Source organism: Marmota monax, unplaced genomic scaffold (genome assembly GCF_021218885.2).
Source record: "Marmota monax isolate L192 unplaced genomic scaffold, Marmota_monax_Labrador192_F-V1.1 WCK01_AAM20220418_F8-fsc00098, whole genome shotgun sequence".
In the NCBI taxonomy this organism is placed as follows: Eukaryota; Metazoa; Chordata; class Mammalia; order Rodentia; family Sciuridae; genus Marmota; species Marmota monax.
Window position 1 is genome coordinate 4,074,840 of NW_026694639.1, and position 17,810 is coordinate 4,092,649.

The following is a 17,810-nucleotide window of genomic DNA, read 5'->3' on the forward strand; positions in this document are numbered from 1 at the left end:
AACAACTCATAAATATTTCATGATCAAGTGATTTTATTTGTACATCTGCAAAACTGGAAGAAGCTTTCCCAGAAAAGATTCAACTAGTATATTTATATATCTTGTCTTATAAAAGAACAGGAAAATAAATATGAATCTAAGAAAAAGGGGAATATACTGAGAAGTAGACAGAAATTAGAAGCTTCACAGTCCTAGGACATAACTGATGTCATCTATAACCCCTATAGCAATTGAAGAATGATGATGTTATCACAATATGAACAATAGCCAACTTTCATTCAGCTGTTATTCTATACAAGGCACATGCACTTCTTTTAATCTTGTGAAAATGGTTCTATCTTCACAAAACTGTTATTTATTTATTTATTGGCTGGTTGGTTGGTACTGGGCATTGAACTCAGGGGTACATTACCACTGAATTACATCCCCAGTCTTTTTTTTAAATTTTGAGACAGGATCTTGCCAAGTTGCTTAGGGCCTTGCTAAGTTGCTGAATCTGGCCTTGAACCTGAGATCCTCCTGCCTCAGCCTCTTGAATCATTGGGATTGGTGTGTGCTACTGCATCCAGCTTGTCCTTGTGTGTAAGTGAAAGATAAAGGAGTTTAGAGAATGGAAGTAATTGATTGAAAGTCAGATATCTATTAAGAAAAATATGTAACCTGAGCCAATAATGATTATGCTGATAAGGGTGTAACTGCATTTCTACAATAAAATAAAGAGATAACTGGTCATCCAGAGATGGTGTGAAACAGAGCTAGCCAGCATAACAAGATTGAAGAAAACCTTAGACAAAGAAGGCTGAGGGCATATCAATTTTATAGAAACTAGGTCAGCTTCTACTTTAGCATTATAAATCTTACCCTTCACTGAATCTTCAAATAGTGTCAGGAAATTGTTATTGATTTATATCATTGACTAAAATAAAGGGCAAATATGGTATTAGTCATTGTGGAAAAATTCACAGAGACATCTTAAGATGATATCTAAGATATGATATGTTTAAATAGGAACTAGCAGAAGATAGACCAACTTGAAATCAATGGGTGGTACTCAGAAAAAGTGGCCCTTTACATATTAAAACTGAGAAAGCACGTGTGGTGACATGTGCCGAGAATTCCAATTACTCAGGAGGCTGAGGCAGGAGGATCACAAGTTCAAGGCCAGCCTGGGCAATTTACAGAGACTCTGTCTCAAAATTTAAAAAAAAAAAAGATTAAAATAACTAGGAATGTAGTCAGTAAAATGTCTGACTAGAATGTGCAGAACCCTGGGTTCAATTACCAGTCCTGGAAAAAAAAAATGATACAAAGAAGACAAAAGCTGCATCTTCATAGGCCAACACAAACATGTTGAAAATAGCAGTAGTTAGGGGAAAAAAGAAAATGAAAAATTAAGTTAAAGTACTCACTTGAAAAGCTTAATATAGCAAATGAGCAGACCAAGTTAAAACAGAATAAAAAGAATACTATTAACTATTTCACATGAATTCTTCCAATAAAGCCCATTAAGGTAATTGAGAGAATATCAAAATGTTAATGCAATGTTCTTAACAACAACAAAAAACAGACTAATCCTTTGTCAGCAGGAAGAATAAATGTCCTACCAACTGGGGGTGCTTATTTCCTAAGAAACTCAAAGCAATTTGTATTCTGTTGTGGTCTACAATTGACATCAAAAGAACCACACTGAATCTGAATTTCATGGCTAAAGGGAACACAGAGGTCACAGAGTACAATACCTTTCTTCTTTCCAATATTTGGATTGGATTGGATTACACTGTATAAATATATTCAGCGCTTAGTTACATTCAACTGATGGCTAGACAATGACTAAGGTCACCCTTAAACCATGCAGCCCACTAACTTAAAGTGCCCAAATCCTCACCTTGTTCCAAGAAGACTAAATTTAAATACTTGAAATATTTAAACCTTAGATGGAATATTTGTAGGTATAATATTATTTCTATTTGTTGTTGATAAAAGAATGATGTAAAACTGCACCTAGCTAGAATCTTCATGAACATTTTCATGCTTTTAAAAAATATGTTTGAAGAAATTCAGTTAAATCCAACATACTATCAGCATTTGTTTTTCCTGCAGAGGACAAGAAATGGGCTGGAAATTGATACAAAGACAACAAAAGCTACATCTTCATAGGCAAACATAAACACATTGCCATCAGTAAATTCTGAGGGGTGAGTACACGTGCATTCATTTCTCTCTGTATTTAGTGCCAGTTGGAAATATTTACAATATGTACATCATGTTAATGTAATAAATAATACCATGTGTGAATTTCTGTGTATATTGATGAAACATACGTGTGCATGTATGTGTGTGTGAAATCTGGACTGCTTCATAAAAAAAAAAAAATGCAATGCATTTCCACAATTCTTTATCTAAAGAGTTTGTGACCAGGTAGGTTTTGTGATTTGTATAGTTCAGAGCCAGATGTTGATATAACACTGGTAGTGTTTATTACATGATATCCTCAGGACGATGGGGAACAACATTGTAATCAAACCCATGATTAAATAAACTGCCAAAAGACCTCACATTGATTTAGGTCAGGTTAGGTTTTGCCTCGCAATTTGTTTTTCAAAAACTTATTGCTTTCCAAATTTAATTGTCTAAATTGCCGACTAAAGATTGTAGAACTACAAGGGTAAAATTTGATGGTGAAATTTGAGGGAAATTTTTCTTACATATATATTTTTACTTGTTTGTAGTTTGTAAAACAAACATGTGCTGTAGAGAGTCACTTCCTAACAAGATAAAAGGAGGAGGAGGAGGGCAGGCACAGAGGAAAACTCTACCTTCTCTGAAGTTAATTAAACATGTGTGAGGCCCAGCATGAACTCAGCATCAAAGCAGATTAGAGAGAAAAACCAACACGTGGTGTGGTGCTGAGTTACCAGGAGGGAACCCAGAGAGGAGCAGCAGCAAACAGTGCTGAGTCAGAAACCAAACAGCCATCCCATAAGAGCATCTCCCCCAGCCACTGGCCATTTCACCTCCCATGATAAGGAACACACCCTCCCATGATAAGGAATCATCTCGATATGAAAGGTAAAGCAAAACCCCAACTGAAACTCCAAACAAAGAAATATGAAAGAGAGAAAACTACAGTACGAGAAACTCTTCAATAATAATAATAATGGATCAATGAGAACTTCCACTGGGTGGAAAGAAATGGCACACAGTTCAAATAACCCGGTTTACCAAATAACTAGTCCTGGCAAAGGACATTCTGTTTTCTTCTCAATGGGTTGAGGATAAAGTCTGATAGATCTTGGTTTCATTCTAACCAAAAAGAACCACAGTGAAAACCATTATATAGATAATACAAATATACGAGACAAGAGGTCCAGTTGTTCTGTTTTTTCCCATCCTGTCCCATACTACGAAGATGGATGTGGAGATGAGTATGTGACCGGCCTTTGTATTGAGTGCTTCCCAATAAAAGCTACCAAAGGTGGTTTTGTCCATGAAATGTGGGGATCAAATTATAAATTGATGTTTAAAGATCAGGGGAAAAATTTGTATAACTTCTTGGAGTGCAAAAGCCTTAATGATCGAGTTGACTAGAGTTCTGGCCAGGAGGAGATTTGTTTTCAAAATGAAATAGAATATTATCATTAATTTAGTACCTACTGTTCCCAGACAACATACAAGTAATTACCATAGCAACAACAATAGCTGACTTGTGTGAGCTCACTCCATGCCAGTCTCTTCTATATGCTTCTCACACAAAAAACATTCAATCCTACAGCAATTCTATGAAGTAGAGACCGCTCATATGAGCTGATGCTTATTTCATATTCCTCTGATTCCATCAGGAAAAAGTTCCCTGCAGTGACACTGCTGTTACTTCTTAGTCTTTCCCAGGGGAGGATCAAGATGTACGTGACTGGTGATGTTAGAAGAACACACTGGGCATACTCCACTCATCCTCCTCTTCCTTTCAACATCCCCCTTTGGGAGGCAGCCTCTATTCCTCCCCGCTAATGATAAAAGGCTTCCCCTAGAGGGAGTGTCCTATGTTTCTCTAGCAGAGTCTTGCTCTGTGGGTAAATCTATTTGTTGTAATGTCAGGGATTATTTTATATATGTGGCTGCAAATGTTAAAGATTTAAGTATTTTTGGAGATTCTGCTCCAAAATATTTTGTTCTTGGCTTGACTTCTACTTTTATCTTAATTGGTTCAGAAATGAGGACCACATGAGGTAGGTTATTTATCAGGGACTCTAAAACCACAACACTCACGTTCCTAGCCTACAGTGATAAAAAGATAGAGGGTTTAAGAAATTTCCCAGTGATCCTACACTGGGGCGTGAACCCCAGTCTCCAAAGTGTATGTGCCACAGAACCCATCTTACCTACACTCTCTTTACTACTCAGACTCTCCTGAAGTGTTGCTTTTATCATCACTGTGATTCTCAGAGATTAGGAAATAGAGGGCTTGAAGATAATATTTGAACATAGGCTAAAATGTTGGAGCAGAGACTGGCACATGGATCCCCTCACTCCAAAGGTAGGGTGTTTTCCAATATGTTCCACCATCTGATCTACGTTCTAAAACTGCTCTTTTCAAATATCACATACAAGTGATTCATGCCCAGGAGGGCAAAAATTGGAGCATCCATTTATGAAGTTTCACTTGCCTTCTTTGATTATCAACCAAGACAATACCATCAGAGGTGGATAAAAATCCTCAATGTTAATGGACAGGAGAAAATGAGGTAATAAGATTAAAATGTCAGTACAGCTCAAGTCAGATATTTTTTTTCCCACTACTTCCTATAATTCACCATCTCCACTTAGGAAAAAAAAATCCTTTTAAATTACTCTTCTCTCTGGCACCCTATTGAATGCTTATCTCCATTTTTATTACTGTTCCACACATACGTCTTGAACACTTAAATCAAAAATAGCCTCAATTCATCCCTGATCATGAAGGAACTTGCTTTATTAATAGTCAATAAACTCATGGTAAATGTATGTTATCCTATTGTCTGACTGATTAACTGAAGTATCTTTAGCTGAGCTGTATTAATTTTTTAAGTGCTTACCTGAAAAGGCAGTCTAGATTCACCAGCTTTTGCAGAGAGATCGATTTTTGCTCGACTCCACTGAGATTCAGAGAATCCAACCATTTCACCTTGCTTTTGCAAATCTCCATCCAGCGATGTTCTTGTAAAGACTGAGAGATATGAATGCTCAGATAAATGATACCAAAACCGTACCTGTTGAAAAATGTTTAGAATGATATAAATATTCCATTTACCTAGCTCTCATAGTTTTCTATAATTTAAAACAGCCAAAAATATGATTTTTTTTTTACTTTTCCCTTCCTCCAAGTGTGCAACCCCAGACAATGTCACTCTTTGTATTTCTCCCTTAAGAATCAAGGCATCTACACTACTATTTTTAACACATTCTGGAGAAGGGTCTATATACCTGGGACACTAGCATACTACCAGCACTGGTTTGCAGACATACTTGTAAATACATGTCACACAGTCACCGGTAGCACCGCTTTGCTTCCAATGAAGTTTCCCAGGATGCTTCTCTCTTGCCTCTTGTAAATTTGGTAAGAATGAAAGTTTATTAAAAAGTGTTACAAAATCAGGTGTCGCCATACATTCTTTTTTGCTGTTTGAAACACCAAGAAAAAGTTTTCTTTGAAAATTGCTTCCTAAAGTAATCAATGATGAATAGCTTACTTTCTGCTTAAAATATCAGTCTTTAGTTTATTTTTTTAAACATCATATAATTATATGCAGTCGTTAAAAATGAAAAAAAATGTATTGCTGAAATGGGATGATCTCCACAATAATATTCTTCCATGAAAAAAAAAATGAATAGATGTAGTATGAAAATATATACTTAGAGCTGGGAATGCAGGGTTGGGGCTCAGGGATAGAACACATACTTGTCCTGGGTTTGATCCCCAGAAAAGAAAGGATGAGAAAGAAAAATAGATGGAAGCGAGAGAAAGATAATATATCAAAATGTAAACAGTATTATCTCTAGGCCATCAAATTATATTGTCTTTCAACTTCGTCCTTTAATGTTTCATATTATCTGATTTTTAAACCAAAATCATGTTTTATTTTAAAATCAGAAAACAGAGATGCTTTCATTTTTTAAAAAAATAAACAGGTGTTTAGTATACAATGTTTCCCTACATTTTAGAGAATTTCAGGATAACACAATGTTTAACATAATATTCTAAAACTTGTTTTATAGGTCTACTTAAGTAACTATGTAACATTAAAAAAAAAATCTTCCTAAGCAATTGTACTAAATACTTTTCAGGAATTTCTTCTCTGTTGTGATATCATCAAGCAACTTAGGAGTTCACAGATACTGTTTGTCAATAATTCAAGCCAAGTAAAAAAGCCTTTTTTTGTGAGGCCAACAAGCCTTGATCATTTCACTTCTCCTCACTATCGATGATGGCATAATCTAGAGGTTTGATGGCTGAACCACATAATGAAGAAAGTAGAGAGGATCATGTCCAGTGCTGACAATAGCTGTAACACAGCATTTAGTGTTCATTTATTCCACCAATATTGACTGACCACTTGCTAAGTGCCTGGTAATGTGCCAGGCAACAATGAATTGCCTTGCCAGTTGCAGTGGTGCACACCTGTAATCCCAGTGGCTTGGGAGGCTAAGACAGGAGGATCGCCAGTTCAAAGACAGCCTCAGCAAAAAGCGAGGCACTAAACAACTCAGTGTAGATCCTGTCTCTAAATAAAATACAAAAACTAGACCTGGGGATGTGGCTCAAGTGTCAAGTGTCCCTGTCAAGTGTCTAATGGTCAAGTATCCCTGAGTTCAATCCCTGGTACCCCACCCCCCCAAAAAAAATGAATTGCCTCAATTTCAACTGGATGTTGGATGATTCATTCTAAAATATGTCAACAAGACTGCCACGAAACCAAGTTCAGATACATTGCATCGATTTATTCTTTGTATTGTCACATAGAGTCCAAAGGCTATTATTTCAATGAAAATCAAAATTCAAAGACAAAGCCCCTTAGAAACACAGTCCTTATCATTGGCTTCAAAGTGATTCTTTTTCAGTTTCGTTATATTTTAAATTCTTTTTTTCCTCTTTGTTGTAGGCTCTTCTCCTATTATATGGACAGATATTACTGTATTAGACAACCCAACTTATTTCACTCTTAGGATCCATTTCTGTGATGAAACTTGACAAAATGTTTCAAAATGTTGTTGTTGTTGTTGTTGTTGTTTTCATTTCAAAATGAAGCATTCTATGCTCCAAGGATTCTTTTTTTAATATCTACTTAATTGCCAGCACTGAGTCAAAAATTCCTTCTGATTGTCTGTGTCATTTTAGACTTTATTACCATGCTCACCTAAATTCAGATCTTGACAGATAAATTATAAATGTAAAGTCAAATGGAAGTGTTTAATTAAATACCATGGAAAAAGAGGATGCATGTTCCCCAAATGCAATTAAATTTTAGATCTGTGCTGTAAGTTTCACGTTTCCAGCTTGTAAATATGCAAAACAGAACTTCAAACCTAGTTGTACAAGAGATGTGCAGGCCCCGTCAGAATTTCAAGCTGTCAAACTGTCACTCAGTACCTCACCAGTGTGAAGTTATGTTAATATTGTACTAAGTGTAAATGCCAATGGGATCCACGTTCAACAGAAGAAGAGCTTAGAACTTATATTTAATTTACTCTTTTAACAGATTTGTATCAGAGAGAGTTAACTTCTTTAGCTTATTAGAGACCAAGAACTCTCCCATAATCTTTTCAAATTTAATAGCGTTAAAGATGAAATCATTGAACAAAACTTATTATCGCTGTGATTTCACCTACATATTCATGAAACGTGCAAACTCAGTTAATCTCAGTCCAATTCATACTCATAGTAGTGAAGCAGCCAGAGACCCCCACCCAGAAGACCCCCACTATATTTGTAGCATATAAGTTCCTCTTCTTGTCAGAAAGCTTTTTACATAGCATATCAGCAAAAACTTCTGCAGAGGGCTTTGTGGTTTGTAGTTTCCTTTTTTTTTTTTGTAAATGACAGGCTAAAAAAAAAACTTTTCAAACCTCTGTCTAGTCTTTAAAAACTGGAACAAAAAGCACTTGTCATGTAAACCTTCAAACCCCTCCTCCCAGTGGGTATAAAGTTTAAAGAGTTTCTACACTTGAGGTCCAGAGAATGTTTAGGAGACATCCCCCCTGGATCCTGCAGCCAATAAACGTGCTTCCTGAAAATTCCTCTGGTTCCCAGCCACTTCTGTCCTACATCGTTAAGACTCTAAATAATTAACTCAAAACCATGGGTCATCTTTTAAATATCTTACAAAACCTATTAAAGGAATTTGTATTTACTAGGTATTCCATTAATATCTTTTTTTAAGAAGGAAGAAGAAAGGAATAAGTGGGCTTTTAGTATTGGTTCTTAAGTAAATATCTACAGAGAAGAAATCTGCTCAATGTCAGGGAACGCATAGAGCATCAGGTGTCCTTAGCAACCTTGGAGTCTTTTGGAGGAAAGAATAAACAAAAGAAAAGGAGTTCAGTGGATTAGACAAAGGGGAATGAAGGGAAGGGCAAGGGGATAGGAATAGGAAGAGAGTGGAATGAATCTGACATAACTTTCCTATGTGCATATATGAATACACCACAGTGAATCTCAACATCATGTACATCCACAAGACTGGATCCTAATTAGAATAAGATACAGTTCATGCTCATACAAATATATCAAAAGAGATTCTAGAGTCATGTATAACTTAAAAGAATAAAGAATAAGTAAAAATTATAAGCAACTAAAAAAGAAAAGAGACACTTAAATATAAGTATAATGAGAAAGCTATGAAGATAGTAGGACTATTTATATGTAAATCAATTTAAATTATAAAAAATGAAAAATTCAGTTTCTCAGTTATATTAATCACATCTTATGTGCTCAGTAACTATAGGGAGTGGCTACTAACTGCCACATGGAACATAACAGAGGAAGTTTTCCATCATCACAGGACATGTTATTAAACAGAACTATATAGCATGTAAGTTAAAATCAAGCCAACTATTCAGAATGGATTTACTGCTTACCATTTAGAAATGAAAGTTTTTTTCTAGATTCATCAAAAAGCCACATCAGTGTTTATAGCAGCTCAATTCACAATAGCCAAACTAGGAAACCAATCTAGATGCCCTTCAGAAGAAAGGATAAAAAAAAAAAAATGTGATGTATGTACACACAATGGAATATTACTCAGCCATAAAGAATAATGAAATTATGGCATTTTCAAGTAAATGGATGGAGCAGAAGAATATCATGCTAAGTGAAATAAGCCAATCCCAAAAAACCAAAGGCCAAATGTTTTCTCTGATATGTGATTGCTAATTCACAGTAAGGAGGGTGTGCTTAGACTAGAGAAGGACAGAGGAACTTTGGATTAGGCAGAGGTAAGGAGAAGGGTACAAGGGTTGGAAGAATAGTTGAATGAACCAGACATTATTACCCTGTGTGTGTGTGTGTGTGTGTGTGTGTGTGTATATATATATATATATATATATATATATATATATATATATATATATTTTTTTTTTACATGACCAGTGTGATTTTATATCATGTACAACAAGAAGAATGAAAAGTTATACTCCATTTATGTATGATGCGTCAAAATGCTTTCTACCATCCTGTGTAACTAATTAGAACAAGTTTTAAAAGGTAGTTAAATAAAATGTTAATGAAAAATATCCAATTTTATCTTAGGTATTCACTAATGTTTGAACATTTTATTTGCATTGTGACTATTCAAGACCCTGAATCACTGCCTTCAAGAGACTGGAATGTGGTCAAAGACTCCCAACAAAGAAGGTCCTTAAGTTACCAATCAGAAAAACTGAAGCTCAAATTATTTTCAACTCTTTAATTGCATTCTGATTCTATTTGTACACAGAAAGAAAGAAAAGTAAAAAATCAAGAAAGAAAGCCAGAAAGAAAAAAATTCATTTTACTCCAGAAGGAGGGGCCATGGGCACAGGTGACTTTACCAGTCACTGAACAGGGTAGTTGCATTGGACTGTGCTATTCTCATCATGACCGCTCTTTGGTCTGAGGTCTAGCGCCTCCCACAAAGCAGCTCTGAGGCTTTCCTATTTGCTTCTGTGAAAAATGCCCCAGGATATTATTTAGAAGTTTAAAAAGATTTTTTTCTTATTTCTCTATTTTTCATTCATTTTGATCCTCCTCCCATCAAAACTCACCTCCTCAAGTCTAATGCCTTTTCCTCATCTTTCCTCTGACCCTTGTCCCGAGGTCTCCCCATCTCAGAAACCCACGGCCACATCGTCGTGTCCTCCTCCATCGTATTCCAAACCCTCAGCAACAGCACCATCCCTGGTTCACACTGGACTTCTGTCTTGCTGGGTCTGGTTTTTTGCTAGACCTGCTCTATCTTTTTATGAATCTTAACAGTCAGAAGGTCTAAAGTCACAAGAAGAACAATAAATTAAAAAAAGTTCAAAGAAAACAAAGATTCCTGTTGCTCCTAAAAATTCATCTGGAAATAAGGTCATGTTGGAAGGTGGATCAGCATCTCTCAGGAACCTCTGTCTTGTGAGGGCAGTCGTGTGTGTAGGTTGTCACTGTAAGCCTGGCATTGAAGAAGGGGGGAGGCACAGAATAGCTAAGGAAGCAACACAGGATGAACCAGAGGTAGAGATTACATTACTGTCATTCTGAGCATTCAAGAGAAGAGTCTTGGAAGAATTATTTTTGGTTTGGGATTTTTCTTTTAACTTCCTTGAATCTGAACCACTTGAGAATCTCCTTGCATTGTACTCTCATGTGTATCCTGGTCCCAGTAAACTTTACTCTGAGAACCAACCCATCTCTCGTATCATTTATCTTTGTTCTGATTTCCTAATACACATTTTTTTTAATTTATAATTTTTTTATTTGACGTATTAAAATACATTCAAAACAAGTTGAAGAATTAAAAACAAAGGGCAAACAGTAAGCTTACAAACTAACTTTGTAAGCAAAAGCTTCCTATTGTCCTTCTTGTATCTAATTACAAAGTCTTTAAAGTAAAATATTATATTTAATAATAGTAATATAAATATGAAGATTAATAGAACAGTATTATCCATATTCATCCCCCATCTTACATATATTTCCTAGTCAACTGTAAACAATAACTGTACTTCAACATCAATAAGAAATAGTAGCTTCTGGTCCCCACATGTTTTATTTGTCCTGTCTCCTATTTCAGTGAAAAAGAAAAATTCCAAGTTTCCACCAGTGGCCGAAGTGACTTTTGAAGCTGTTAAATTATAGTCCACATCTCGAGCAGTGATTAGTTTCAGGAACAATTGTGCATGTTGATGCCATGTGTTGGCTCTATACCATGCAAAATGACCCTAAAATTGTGTCGCTAGGAAAGGTAGCTCAGAAGAAAACTCATGTTCTTTTAAAGTCCTTTCAAAAAATATCCCTGACTGTATTAGTCTGATATGATTGCATAGGAGAAAAAAATCATATAATTTCACAAAATGAAGGCTTTAATCACATCAAAGGGCCTAACTCAGGTTATCTCACTGCTTTATCATTTTATAATGAAGAACATTTGTGCCATGAAAACAACCATTATCAAGAGGTTCCAAATTAGAGGCTCTGCTGCATTCGCCAATTACCCCAAAAAGGTAAAAATTTGGTTTCCTTATTCTGTAACTTTTATGAAAAGAAAATGCCACATATCACCATGAACTTATAAAAAGATCATGAGGACAGTCCTTTGAGGCAAAATTAGCTATGTGTATCTCTAACTATAAGTAGTTTCCCCTAACCAGTGTACTACTACTTCCCAAATTGGAAAGTCATCCAAGTATGCCTTCACTTCAAAGATTATTAAAATTCAAGTAGATACTGACAAAAGGGATAAACAAATACTTCTGTGGAGGTCTGTGGTAGCTCCTTGATATGTTCTCAGTTTTAAAAAAATAAGGTAAACCATTCATTCAGCCAGGATCCAAAGCCTTTAGAGATTCAAGTATTGGTACTAAGGTAAGCTATCAAGTATCTAAACTGTCCAGAACATTTTCACTGAGCCTCCGTGTAAATAGATTCCACATCAAGGCCACACATTTGAGCAAAAATAAACCAAAGTGTCCTCAAGTGGAAAGGATGACAAATTGAAACCCCATCCCAAAGATAACAAATTAGTGACTATTAGCAAGCATACAGGGATGGGAAATGTAGATCATCTTCAAATATATATATATATATATATTTTTTTTTTCTTTCTGTGATGCTCAATGTTTGTTTCCTAATACACCCGAAGCAGACAGAATTAACACATTTTATTCTCTTGCATTCAAAGTGTTTTATGCATACAACTCAGTGGATGACCTTGAAGTTAAGTTAGCTTGTAAAGTACTTTTTAAAGTGCTAAGTGCTTCTTGGGTTCTTTTGAAAAATCTATAGCTTTCTATTACATAGGATTTAATTAAAATAAAGTTGGGAACAGGTAAAGGGCATTTGGATGATGTGAAAATGAAGACAGACAGTTGTTTTATTTCTTATTCCCACAAAGAAGCAGAGAGAAAGACAAAGAAAAAAAGAAAGAAAGAAAAGTACAACCTATTAAGAGCTCTGGGCACTTCTGTTCAGACTTATACCAAGCTGAACATATAATTAGGTTTATAACTCTCAATGATGTGTAATTTATCATTAGGAATGTCTGAGGCAATGCTGTAACACTACATTTATATTCAATGAGTTCCATGTGCTGAAGTATTGATCTCTTCATTATTTTCTGGTAAGTAAAGACAAATAGATAAACTGAAACCCTAAAACTAAAAGCCATGCTGGAACTCTTAAAAGGTCTGAAAAGAATGCAGGCTGAATAGAAACATCTGATTTAAGTATAAAGTTTGTGAAAGTAAAGAAGTCATGTTCAATGAATGCCTACTATGTGCCAAATACTTTGCCAGGGACGTTGATCATATTTTAATCCTTACAACCGTATGAAGGAGATAGCACCATGTTTTTGCTCCTAGAATAGAAAGCGGGCCTCAAAGAGGGTATACAACTTATGTAACATAATTAGTAAGTAGAAAAACTGAGATGTGAATCCATGCTGTTTCCAAAGTCCTGCTTTCTTCTGTATTGTGCTATTGAAATGAAATATTTTACTGCTTGATTTTTGATTATCTGGCATGAGAGGACTAACTGAAAAATAAAATTTCATTTCATGCAATTATCTTTTCTGAGCACATTTATATTTTTGCATTGTTTCGCATTATTTTCCACGTTGATTTATTTAACTGATTTTATGTACTTGGTTCATATTGTTGGGCAAAATAGCAAGTAATTTTGGCAATGTGTAATCCATTGGTGTAGATTCTAGAAAGAACCATGTGAAAAGAATATAAAAATAACCAAAAGCTTCTTTCATAACCCACCACCTCCCATCAAATGCTGCAGGATTATATGTTGCAAATGGTCTTCTGGAAGGGCATAGCATTTTGTGCTGAAATAGCTTATATAATTTTTCTCAATTCATCAGGAAAATGGTATTAAAACATGGCAGGCATTTACCAGCAGAGTAACCCAAACCCACTGGTTTACAACCATAGAATGGCCAATGGAAACTCAGAAGAACTGATTACCTGGCATGGAGTAGAGGCAGTGAGCAATTTTGTGAGGATGGGACTTCCAAGCTTGGCCACCCCAGGGGATCGATGTGCCCCCAAATAAATAAATGATCCTGAAAAAACAAATGTAGTCATATGGATATAAGTTCTTTTGTACAAGTAAAACTTCTTTGCTCAAGTTTCTTACCCCTGTACATATTCAGCTGTCAACCAGACAAAAGAAAATTACACTTTTACTTATTTACCCTTTAGCTCTGTGGATAACTGAAAGCATTTTCATATGTGCAACACTAAAGATCTAAAATAAAATTCGATTGATTAAAAAGAATCTCTTGATCCAAATCAGCTAAACAAACATTTTTCTTGCTTTAACTCACATCATAGAATTTGAAGTCAAATTAAGTGAAGCTTCTAAGCTTACAATTAGATATTCAACATGCCCTTATAAAATTCCCATAAGAGTCTTATTTTTAAGTTTCTTCACAGAGTACTGAAGATCTGAGCCTATGGAATGAGTTTGGTTTCTCCTGGGGCTTACATATTTGACATTGTTGTCTGTGCTAGAGGGGATGAAAGCTTAATTAAAGATCTAATCTGAACGTTAACAAAATAACTGCTTTTAGATTTTAACTACAGAGGATGTGCTCATGGCAAATGTATGGGAGGATAACATCTCTTAGTAGCTCAAAAGATCACACATCCTGAGCTGTTGTCAGGGGTAGCTTCATTGAATATTGAAACCTTACAAGGAAGACCATGCCAAACAACGTCAAGGTCTGATCCTGCCCTTTGATAAACGCAAAGTGATGGGCAACTTGCAAAGCCCAGTACTTTGACTGAGAAAATATCACATTCAGACAGTGATTTTCTTGAACACAGGTCAGTGCTGACTAAACAAAAAGGAAGGATTTCAGAATTAAAATGCACTATTTTATAGATCCCTTCACACATTTAACCAAACAACCAAGGGTAAAAGTATCCACATCTGCCTTGACCTCGCCTTTTGCAAAGCATATACCCCTTTTAATGCAATGGCCTGCAAGTTATAACACAAGTTTGGAGAAAGTTAGAAATCAGTCTTTTTAGTACATATAATGCAAAAATAAGAAACAAGCATTACCCTGCAACATAAAGAAATAAAATAAAAGCAACCCGATGAAGTTTTGCTCAGGAATGGCAAGAGTAGTTTAATATTTGGAAAATCAATTTTCATTGCAAAAATGTCAGTTTGATGACCATGTGATCACCACAATAGAAGCTGAAAAAAGTACTTGAAAATTTTAACATACAGTCTTTAGATGTTTTAAATGTAGCACACCATGAGTGAGGGAAACATCCTTATCTGATAGAAACAACAAGTTTTCAGCAAACATGGCACTTAAGGTTGAACTATTGACAGCTTTTCCCCTGAGATAGGAACAAGACAAGTCTAGCAGCCATCACCAGTTCTATTCAGCAATTTCCCAAAGGCCTTACCCAGAGAATGACAGAAAACAGAAAAAATATATATATAAATACACCCACACATACACATACATGGTTTAAGATGTACAAAGAAAATAAAATTGTCTTTATTAGTAGATAAAATAGTAAACCTGGAAAATAAAAAAAAAAAAATACACACTCTGAGCTATAACAAACTTGTCAAGGCCATTGGATATACAAGGTCAGTATTTTTAAAAATAATCAAATTTGCTATATATCAACAACTTACACATTTTTTAAAAGGGACATTTATAATAGCTGCAAAAACCTAGAAAAACATAGCAAGATCTTCAAAACTTCTACACTAAAAGCTACAACATATTACTAGAGATCTCAAGTAATTGAAAAACTAGAAACCTTAAGAAGATTCTCTTTCAGTGAAATATAAATAATGGTTACATGTGAGAAATCATTTTATAACCATAAACTGGAAAAATTTTAGGAGAATTAAAATGTTTCTTACTGATAGAAAAACAGGGAAGAGTGCTCTTATTTTGTTGCTAGAAATGGAAGTACTAAAATTTGGGGAGGGGCTGGGGATATAGCCTAGTTGGTAGAATGCTTGCCTTGTATACACAAGGCCCCAGATTCAATCCCCAGCACCACAAAAAAAATGTGGAAAGGTTAATGTTTATTATTTAGTATTAAATGTTAAAATATGTTTTATGGTATTAAATATTAAAATATTTATGGAAATGTTAAAACTTGGGGATAAGTCAATATTTGTTAAATAAGATAAAACATATCTTGCTGTAAAAACACAGAGCCTCATTCCTGGTTACCTACTGCATAAAATTAAAATTGTTCGAAGTAGGTAAATGAGTACAAGAACAAATTTTGCAGCATTGTCACGATGTCACTGGATAGGAGAATGGCTACATTCATTATGGCATATGCAGATTAAAGAAAGCAAGCAAAAACATGAATCATACCACTTCTACTTACAGAAAGGATTATCATGGACCAGACTGAACCTCTGAGTTCAATTAGGAAAAAAAAATTCAGAAACAGATATAAATGATTTTCAAGTATAGATTAATAGACACCATGGAACAGTGATCTCAAAGAAGGGGAAACAAATGTGCCAAGACATATAGTTGCAAACAGTTTCCCAGCTCATTGCCTAGATGAGCTTCCAGGGAAGCTCATGCTATAAAGGGAGGGGGACTCAAGAGAAGTGTGTGGGCTCTCTGAGTTGAAAAGATAAGGTTGGTGCAGTGGGGAGACCCTAGTAGCTAGACTTCTTACCAGAGTGCTGTTGTCCCTTTCAGGTTCTGGAACTCTCTCATTTCACAGCTGCAAACAGAGAAAGCTCCAATATCTGCAGAAATTCCCCCAATCAACACCTGAATATGGACCAGTGCTTGGATGAGAGAAAACTACCTGAGGCTGGGGGAAAAACTACATCTGAAAGGGGCAAGTGGAACATTAACAAAGCATCACTAAGGGCCAGAAACAGTAGGATTCCCACACCAACTGGAGTGAAAAAATTATGCATGGGTATTGGATAGAGTGCTCAAGCCAAATGAATAAGTATATCCAGACAAAAACACATACGTGAAATCTACAGTGTTTTTACTCATCTTCACCTACACTTGGAACAATCCAAATGCCCTTCCACTGGGAAGTGGATAAATGAACTCTGGTCCATTCACACAACAGTGATTCTACTCAAAGGCAGAAGGGAAGAAACAATCACTATTATCAACAAAGGTTGATGACAAACTCAAGCCAATTATACTAACTGAAAGAAGCCAGATTCAGGAGGCTATATACCATATGATCCATTTACACGCCCTACAGGAACAAGCAATCCATCAGGGATAGAAATCTCATCAGCCAGTATCAGTGACTAGGTATGGAGAGGTGTTGACCACAAAGTGACACAAGAATTTGATGCCATGAAACTGTGTTGATTCTTATGATGGTTACAATTATGATGGTTACAATTTTAACTATATTTGTTAAAACTCAGTGAACTGTATATAAAAAAAGGTTGAATTTCACTATACTAAATTATTCTTTAACATATAAAATGAAAAAAGATAATACTTGATGATTTGGAGGAAATGCCAGGAGTTATATTTAGAAACAAGATTTAGGGACACTATTGATAATACTTCAAATTTTTGTAAAACAATCACAAAAATACTTGTGATTTGAAACATGTACATATATACTGAGAATAAATCTGTGTATGATTACATGGGCATACACAGAAGTAGGAGAGAATTACATGAGTTGCCTATTTGGACGTTTAACAAGGTAGCCAGAAATGGGAAAAATGAAAGCCAAGCAAAGAGGAAAGAAAGAAACATGAAGACTTCATAACAACCACAACAATAAAACCACACACACAGACACATCAACCCATTCAGCTTTCGTGTAAAATTTACATTGAAGGTGTATGAAAGCTAGAAAATACTAAAGATTCGTTTTAAATGCTGTAATCCATAAACTCACAGCTCCAAGAATCAAATAGATGAGAGTTCCATTCCTTAGATATGGGCACTATCAAAACTCTACTGAATTCCCCTGAAAATTTCCATTTCACTTCTTCCTTTCTCATTGTGGACCTAATTTGTTTTCTTTCTCATCTGGGATTTAAAACCACAACTGATTACTGATTTTCTTCAGGTTTGATAATGACAATCATG

The 17,810-nt window shown here is 35.3% G+C and overlaps 1 protein-coding gene across 1 annotated transcript in view; it reads right to left on the bottom strand.

Moving 5' to 3' along the window:
- The window catches only part of Malrd1 (MAM and LDL receptor class A domain containing 1), a 670,952-nt gene that overhangs the window by 565,758 nt on the left and 87,384 nt on the right, over positions 1-17,810 (bottom strand). Inside the window, exons 12-13 of the mRNA XM_046423053.1 lie at positions 13,684-13,781; positions 5,073-5,246 (exon numbers count right to left, since the gene is read on the bottom strand). Of these exons, the coding sequence (XP_046279009.1) occupies positions 5,073-5,246; positions 13,684-13,781 (272 nt within the window). The remainder of the gene's footprint in view (positions 1-5,072; positions 5,247-13,683; positions 13,782-17,810) is intronic.